Source organism: Nematolebias whitei, chromosome 8 (assembly GCF_014905685.2).
Source record: "Nematolebias whitei isolate Nwh7 chromosome 8, NemWhi1, whole genome shotgun sequence".
Classification (NCBI taxonomy): Eukaryota; Metazoa; Chordata; class Actinopteri; order Cyprinodontiformes; family Rivulidae; genus Nematolebias; species Nematolebias whitei.
In genome coordinates this window covers 2,168,470-2,177,238 of record NC_056505.1, presented here as the reverse complement: position 1 = coordinate 2,177,238, position 8,769 = coordinate 2,168,470, and the positions used below count along the sequence as shown (strand labels likewise).

At 50.1% G+C, this 8,769-nt stretch overlaps 1 protein-coding gene across 1 annotated transcript in view; it reads right to left on the bottom strand.

Annotated features, from left to right (window-relative positions):
* Positions 1–8,769, bottom strand: part of snapc4 (small nuclear RNA activating complex, polypeptide 4) — a 27,981-nt gene that overhangs the window by 3,606 nt on the left and 15,606 nt on the right. Inside the window, exons 9-13 of the mRNA XM_037679980.1 lie at positions 8,578–8,672; positions 8,398–8,492; positions 8,237–8,325; positions 2,063–3,799; positions 904–1,977 (exon numbers count right to left, since the gene is read on the bottom strand). Coding sequence (XP_037535908.1) covers positions 904–1,977; positions 2,063–3,799; positions 8,237–8,325; positions 8,398–8,492; positions 8,578–8,672 — 3,090 coding nt within the window. The remainder of the gene's footprint in view (positions 1–903; positions 1,978–2,062; positions 3,800–8,236; positions 8,326–8,397; positions 8,493–8,577; positions 8,673–8,769) is intronic.

Genomic DNA, 8,769 nt, shown 5'->3' with positions numbered 1-8,769 from the left:
GGTGATGGTAGCTGACAATAATGTTGGTGATGGTAGCTGACAATAATTCCCATCAAATGCTGCATGAAAATCAAAAATCCAAGATGGCCACCAACACTACTTTTGTATGGATTTAACTCGGCCATATTTACACATAGAGCTGAAATTTGGTGAGGTTATAGCTGAGAACGTTCCCTATCACATACTGCATCCAAATCAAAAATCCAAGATGTCCGCCTTAGCTAAAAAGGAAAAATACAATAACTGGCATTTTTAGAGCTATTCAGCTGAAATTTGGTAAAGTGGTAGCTGAGAGCAGACCCAAACACAAAGTAGTGTCAGATGAAGAGTTTATATCAGCAGCAGCCTGGCAGTCCAGTCCATTAGGAACAATTGTGCACGTTCTGCTTCCTTCTGATAGTTGAAGCTTCTTCCTGCTGTTTTAAGCTACTTTTCAACTGTTTTATTGACATTCGTTAGCAAGAAACTTTCACACTTGCATTTTCGCCAGAAATGCAAATTCTCTAGTTTTAACTGCATTTGTACTGTAGTTTATTGTTGTCATTGTTTACAGTTGTTGTTGTCTGGACTTTATATGTTCGGTCTGGAACAGGGCTCTCTTGTAAATGAGTCCTCGTGGCTCAGTGAGACAAACCTGTATAAATAAAGGTTGAATGAAAAAAAAAAAAAACTGGTTGATCCACTATGTGAAGGTGATATTTATAAGAGTGAGTTTGCTGCAGCTCCTCAGACTGAAGAAGTCATCTGGATAAAAACAAACCGTTTCAACAAGTTGTTGGGTTTTTTTGGAATCCGTCCAGAGGACCTTACTTAACTGTTTTGGATTTTTTACCTGGATTATTGCGCACGCATCAGGATATTTTTCATGAAATGTTACAAACTTAAAGACTGACTGTGGCTCACCTCAGTTATTCTTTTTCTTCCTCGCTCTTCGATTTTCTTCAGCTGCTCTTCCTCTTCTCTGTCTTCCTCCTCCTCCTGGTTGGCGTTATGTGAAAGTTTCTTCTTTGTGATTGGCTGCATGGTGGACAGGAGGGCGGGGACAGTGAAGCAGGACAGGAAGCGAGCCTTTAGCAGCTGGTAGGCGGGGTTAGAGGAGAAACGCTCAGCCACCAGCTGACGCACCGCCTTCACCTGCTGCTCCTCCTCCTCCTCCTGCTGGTCTGAGCTGGCAGGTGGATCAGGCGGGCTACTTGGTTGGTTTTCAGCTGGTCTGCGGTCTGACGTGGAGTCTGGCAGGTCTGAGGGGGAGTGAGCAGAACCAGGATCAGTCTGAGAGGATTGTGGTTCACTGGCGCCACTCAGCAGCTGCAGAGACAACTTTGTCAGAGTCTTTTTGGTCCGAAGCAGCGCACTGAGCGTGCTCAGAGTACTAACAAACGGAGGCAGGTAGGGGAGGGCCGACTTCGTTCCAGGCACAGACACGCCCCCCCGCCCACTCAGCCAATCACGCACAGCCTCTGGGGGCTCTAGAGATATTAGGGCGGGTTTAAAGTGCAGCTCCTCCCTCCTGAGGGGAGGAGCCTTGGGTGAGTCCACTTTGATCACACCCTTATATGGCAGGATCAATTTAGCAGGAGTCTGGTGGGAGGGGCTATGGTTTGGGTCATGTGACAATACCTTGGCTGAAGGGAGGGGCTTGGACTGACAGGTGGTTGAGGCAGGATTTTGAGAATTTACGGACACGACTGGTTTCAGGTCAACAAAGCGCAGGCTTTCTGCAGTGAGAGGGGGCGGAGCCAGAGGAGCTGGGCAGGGGACACTCGGTAAGATTGCCAGCTGTGCATGTGGAGGTGGTACCACTGGAACAAGTCCAGAAGGGGTCATGACCCACATGGTCTGACTTGGAGGTAAACACAATGACGCAGCCTGAGCAAGGGGCCGAGTCTGACTGATGACGGCCTCCTTCGAGCCGGATCTGCGGGCCCGTTTCTGCTGCGGGTGGGAGGCAGAGCTTCTCTTCTTCTTTGCTTCAGTCTGAAAACAAAGAAGAAACAAGTTAGTCTGCTTCTCAACCAATATGAGCTTAGAATGAGTCCACCTGTACCTGAGCAGGTCTCACCTGGACCGCCTTTGCTTCCCTGGCCTTCAGACTTGGCTTTCGAAGCCGCTTCCCATCCTGAGTCGCAACAGCACAGGCTGCGCCCACCTCCTGTTGCTCCTCCTTTTCTTTCTTCCTCTTTCTGCCTCCAGACTTACATTTAAGATTTTTTTGGGGGGTGGGATCAGGGTGTTTGAGGGTGGGGCCAGCATTATGAGCAATGTAGTCATGGTCCCTAAGGGGCAACGCGGTGAAGAAAAATGGAGGTTCACTGAGCACTGTTGAGGTGGGTGGAGCTAAACTGAGTCCTTTAGCAGAGGAAGGAGAGCATGATTGAGGAGGAGGAGGAGGAGGAGCTGTAGACTGGAGGGAGGAAGAAGAAGAATATCTGACTGTTTGACTGCTCATTTCTTGGGTTCCATCAGTTTCTGATAAACCCACACCTGGAACTTCCTTCCTGCTTTGGCCTCTGCAGGTGATCTCCTCCTCCCTCCTTGTGGAGGGGCTCAGGGTGGAGCTGGAAGTGATGGAGGTGGTCAGAACAGCATGGTTACTGGTCACTGTGGAGCCAATAGAAACAGATGAAGTGGGCAGGGCTAAAGGGATGACAGTGGGAGAGGAGTTTGGCAGCATTGAGACAGAGAAAGGAGGTGCAGGAGGAGCAAACTGAATGGAAGCAACAGTTGGCTGAGTGACAGGAGAAGGAAGGAGGACACAGCGAGGAAACACCTGAGGAATCCTGTTAGGAGGCAACCGAAGAGTCACCTTAGGAAGTAGCTGATGGAGGAGGCGGGGCTGACTCCGAGGAGGCTGCCTGCATTTCTCCCGCTGTGCCTCCTGAAGCTGCTGCAGCATCAGCTCGCGCTGCTCATCCTCCTCCTGCTTACTCGGCTTCTGTTGACAGAGTTTTGTGATTCTCCTCGGATCCATCGCCATGTTTGTTGAGGTCGTGGGGGGTGGGGCCTGCACCACCTTCTTCTTCTCGATCATGTTCTTGCAGCCATTGATGTCCACGTTCATGGCATGGAGGAGCAGCAGGAAGACGGAGGAGAAGGAAACTTCGTTCGTCTCCGCCTGTTCCCTCAGGATGTCCGCCATCGTCTTCCTCTTGTTCTTGGCGAACAGCAGGTTTCCGATCCACGGCGTGATGGCGGCCTGCAGCTCGTAGTCTAAGCCCCTGTTCATCACTCGGGTCAGCGCTCCTCTTCTAGGTCGGGGATTGGCCCTTTTGGACTCCTGCTCCATGAGGCTCAGGTGGGCTCGCAGCTGGTCACGTGACACCATCATCATGGCGGCGCTGCTGTGACGCTCCTCCCACCGCAGCTCTCTGGGAGGAGGTCCGAAGATGACGGAGTTTCCCGACTTCCTCACGATGGTGGAGCGGACGGGTTTTTCGTCCTGAGGGTCAGCTGATGAAGGCAGCGCTGCCAGGCGAAACTTCAGGAAGGAGTCAGTTTGATTTTTCTCAGCTGGGATCCACTCCTTCATTGGGGGGATCACATACTCCTCCTCCTCTTCCGCCTCCCCAGTCTGCACCACCTTCTTCTTTTCCTCCTTTGCGTCTTCATCACTGTCCATGTACTGCACTATCACATCCTCCTCCTCTTCCTCCTCCTCAGTCATCTCCTCCTCTTCTTTCATTTTGATATTCACTGTTTGCCTCCCCACTCTCCTCTGGATTGAAGCTGCCGCCTTCACCTCCTTTTTTTCTCCTCCTTCTCCTCTTCTTCTTCGTGGCTTTTTCCTCTTCTCTCGCCTCTGTCAGGAAGAACAAGTCAATCATCAGATTATCAGAAAGTATTCATTAGATCTGTCAACAACTGCGTAACCTTTGGAGCCAACCTGTTTCAAGATGGCCGCGCTCAGCCAGGCGGCAGCTTCACAGGCACCCGGTGAAACCCCAGTTTTTGTTAGTTTTGAAGTCGGCTCTGAGCCTGACGTGTGAACTACAGCCAAACCGAACTTATGAGTATAAGAGAGGGTTTGACTCCGGATACAGCAGCGATCAACAACAATCTAAAAATTATCCTCGGCAAACTGCAACTTTTATGGACATCAGCGTGGAGGCAGCAGCGCTCTAACGGGAAGAGGAGGTGTTGTGCCTGCGGGAAAAAGAAGGGCAGCCGGGCCGGAGTGTTAGTGAGACTGAAAGCTAGCGCTAAGGCTAACAGACACCCGATTCCATCTCTCTTCTTGTCCAACGTCCGATCCTTGGAGAACAAGATGGATCTGCTTTGACGGAGTGCGAGTGTCTCTGAGGAGATGAGAAAATGTGCAGTACTCTGTCTCACAGAGACATGACTTAATAACAACATGCCGGACTCGGCGTTTCAGCTGGACAATAAACTTTTTTTCGGGTGGACCGCTGCAGCGAGCTAACGGGGAAGACAAGGGGTGGAGGTGTACACTTCTACGTAAACAAAGGTTGGTCCACAAACTGTGTTCTGATAAACAGCTCCTGCTCCGAGGCTTTAGAACAACTGACTGGAAAATGTTAACCACATTATTTACCTCAGGAGTCCTTGATGCTAATGCTAAAGACGTCCTGAGGGAGCTATATGGTAACATTAGCTCGCTTCAAAACAAGCATCCAGAGGCTTTTTGCATGATGACTGGGGATTTTAATCACGTAAACCTGAAAGACACTCTGCCAAGATTTTATCAGCATGTGACCATACCAACACGGGGAAATAACACACTCAACTGTGTTTACACCAACGTACGAGATGCTTACAAAGACATACCCCATCCCTACCTCGGACTCTCTGATCACATCTCCATCTTTATGGCCCCTGTCTACCTCCCCCCTGAGACGCTCCAGACCAACACAAAAAAAAGTCACGGTGTGGCCCAGTGGCAGTGACTCTGTACTGCAGGACTGTTTTGCATGTACAGACTGGCAGGTCTCCAGAGAGGCTGCTGTGAATGAGAGAGCTGGATCAGAGGAATACACATCTGCTGTCCTCGGATACATCAGAAAGTGTGTTGATGATGTCACCAACATCAAGACTGTGAAGAGCTACCTGAACCAGAAACCCTGGCTAAACACAGAGGTTCATACCCTGCTGAAAGCCAGGGATACTGCCTTCAGATCTGGCAACTCACAGGAACTGGGAAGGGCAAGGAAAAAGCTGGCTGCTGGCATAAACAGGGCCAAAGCAACATATGCACAGAAGATCCGGGGACCTTTCACCTCACAGGACCCACGAAGCAGGTGGAAGGCATTAAGTGCATAACGGACTATAAAAGCAGAAGTGCATAATGCCCTAGGGACCCATCACTGCCTGATGCTCTTAACAGGTTTTATGACTGCTTTGAAAACCCGAACAGACTACCTAACACCAGACTCACCTCACCACTGGAAGAGGAGTTAGCATGTCCTCAACAGAAGTGAGGAGTACCTTCAGGAGGATTATTCCTCACAAAGCAACTGGCCAAGACAATATCCTCGGGAAGATGCTGAAAGACTGTGACGATCAGCTCTGCAAGGTGCTGGCCAACATCTTTAACTCTTCCCTCACCCTGGCAACTGTTCCCACCTTCATGAAGACCACCACCATCATCCCAGTTCCAAAGAGTTCTGTAGTGACTGGTCTGAATGACTATCGGCCAGTAGCCCTCACCCCGATAGTCGCTAAAAGCTTAGAAAGACTGGTCATGGCCCACATCAAAGCTACCTTCGACATCAGTGAGGACCCACACCAGTATGCATACCGTGAGAATCAATCAACAGAGGATGCCATCTCACTCTCACCCACCTGGAGCAGAAGACTCCTATGTCCGTATGCTCTTTGTGGACTTCACATCCGTCTTCAACACCATGATTCCCCAGACCATGATGGACAAACCACTCAGACTAGGACTGAGCCCCTCCATTTGCAACTGGGTCCTGGACTTTTTAACAAATAGACTACAGTCTGTGAGGATCCACAACTTTTTCTCCTCCATCATAACCCTCAGCACTGGCTCCCCTCAGGGCTGTGTGCTGAGCCCCCTCCTGTTCACTCTGCTCACATATGACTGCGGACCTACTCATGCAGGCTGTTATATTGTAAAGTTTGTAGACGATAATGATACGGCAGTGGTTGGATGCATCAAAAACGATGAGTCCAGCTACAGGCAGGAGGTGGAACACCTGAAGAGCTGGTGCAGGAAGAACAACCTTCACATCAATGTGAAGACGACGTTGGAGATGGTTGTGGACTTCAGACGGAACAAACACACCTACCCCCCTGAATATAGGAGGATCAGCAGTGGAAGTAGTCTATAAATATAGCATACTCTCAGTCACGGTCTCTGATGAGAGGACCACTCCTGAATGTACCTCTGGCTCTGCAAGGGTCCAGGAGCTCCTTATCTTTGTTACTGAATGAGATCCAGTTTGGCAGGGTAAAGTAATCTGTATCAGACTCTTTGTCAGCCTCGCAGCACCCTCCGTATCTCTATAAACGCAGCTCTGGCTATGTAGTCTGAGAAGATGACGACCAGTCAGCCCTTGTGGGCCAGCGAGACTCTCTCCCAGGCTTGTGGGCCAGCGGGACTCTGCTGGGGTCGTGGACCAGCGAGACTCTCTCCCAGGCTCTTGGGCTAGGAGGACTCTCTCCCGGGCTTGTGGCAGTGTTTCTGTCACCTCTCCATCACAGAGAAGGTTCTTCTGGTCACATCGCACTTGGCTCCGTTATTCTTGGCGCTGCTCCTGAATTTTTACATTTTTGAAGCGTTGCTGCATTCAGTTCAACTCAAAGTATTCACTTAGTGCACTTCTTAACTTTTCACATGTTCTTTGTGAAGCTGCCGGCTGGAGTTTGTATTTTAATGAAAACATTGTCCGTCTTTTAGCTCAAACATTCACATCTTCTCGCCCACTCACCATGGCCCCCAGATGAGTTATTTATCTTTTCTTTGGTACCATCCTGTTTGTCGAGGCCCGTTTTATCGGTTCGTTTTGTGAAATAATTCTTTTGAACCAGAACTCAAAAGCAACAATATTAATTGATTAATTTTTCAACAATATTTCAGTTGAAAACACCGTCGTTAGAGGCAGCAAGCAATTTTAATCCTGAGTTTGGGTTTGTTGTGTATGACGTCAACACCAGAACATTCAGTTAGCACAAATTTGTGTAGAGGTCTACATGAGTCAGGAGGAAGAGGAGGTCTGCATGAGTCAGGAGGAAGAGGAGGTCTACATGAGTCAGGAGAAAGAGGAGGTCTACATGAGTCAGGAGGAAGAGGAGGTCTACATGAGTCAGGAGGAAGAGGAGGTCTGCATGAGTCAGGAGGAAGAGGAGGTCTACATGAGTCAGGAGGAAGAGGAGGTATGCATGAGTCAGGAGGAAGAGGAGGTCTGCATGAGTCAGGAGGAAGAGGAGGTCTACATGAGTCAGGAGGAAGAGGAGGTCTACATGAGTCAGGAGGAAGAGGAGGTCTGCATGAGTCAGGAGGAAGAAGAGGTCTGCATGAGTCAGGAGGAAGAATAGGTCTGCATGAGTCAGGAGGAAGAGGAGGTGTACAGGAGTCAGGAGGAAGAGGGGGTCTGCATGAGTCAGGAGGAAGAGGAGGTCTGCATGAGTCAGGAGAAAAGGGAGGTCTACATGAGTCAGGTGGAAGAGGAGGTCTACATGAGCCAGGAGGAAGAGGAGGTCTGCATGAGTCAGGCGGAAGAGGAGGTCTACATGAGTCAGGAGGAAGATGAGGTCTACAGAAGGAAGAGGAGGTCTGCATGAGTCAGGAGGAAGAGGAGGTCTACAGGAGAAAGAGGAGGTTTACATGAGTCAGGAGGAAGAAGAGGTCTGCATGAGTCAGGAGGAAGAGGAGGTCTACAGGAGTCAGGAGGAAGAGGAGGTCTGCATGAGTCAGGAGGAAGAGGAGGTCTATATGAGTCAGGAGGAAGAGGAGGTCTGCATGAGTCAGGAGGAAGATGAGGTCTACAGGAGGAAGAGGAGATCTACAGGAGGAAGAGGAGGTCTACAAGAGTAAAAGGCGGTCTACAGGAGAAAGAGGAGGTCTACAGGAGGAATAGGATGTCTACATGAGGAAGAGGAGGTCTACAAGAGTAAAAGGGAGTCTACATGAGAAAGAGGAGGTCTACAGGAGGAAGAGGAGGTCTACAAGAGGAAGAAGTCTACAGGGGCAAGAGGAGGTCTACAGGAGGAAGAGGCAGCGGAGCAGAAGCAGCCTGACCACAGGTGAGTGTACCTTAGGAAGTCGGCTCAGTTTCCTCCACTCTCTCATGCACTGAGCGTCCAAACGATGAGGGATCTCTGCAGCGATCTTTGACCAACGACCTGAAACACACAGACATCTGTGAGGTCAGAGGTCAAAGGTCAGCTTCATCACTAGGAAATACCAGCGCTCACCGACTCCATGTTTCTCCACCAACATCTTCAGCAACTCTATCTCCTGCTGGTCAAAAGGTCCTCGCTTCACGCCCTTCCTCAGACAGTCCAGATACCTGCAGACGAACAAACAAACAAACATAAACAAACAAACATGTTTACTGAAGCTACCAGAGACTCTGTCGTCCTCTCCGGTCTCACCTGTCTCTGCAGCTGCTGTCGGTGCGTCCAGGAACCTCCAACCGGACCTTCCACCAATACCTCTGTCCATAACGAGACACGGCCTGCAGCAGGAGCTGAAGGACAGGAGGACAGACTGATGAGAGGACAGACAAACAGACGGGAGGACAGACGGGAGGACAGACAGACGGGAGGACAGACAGACAGGAGGAC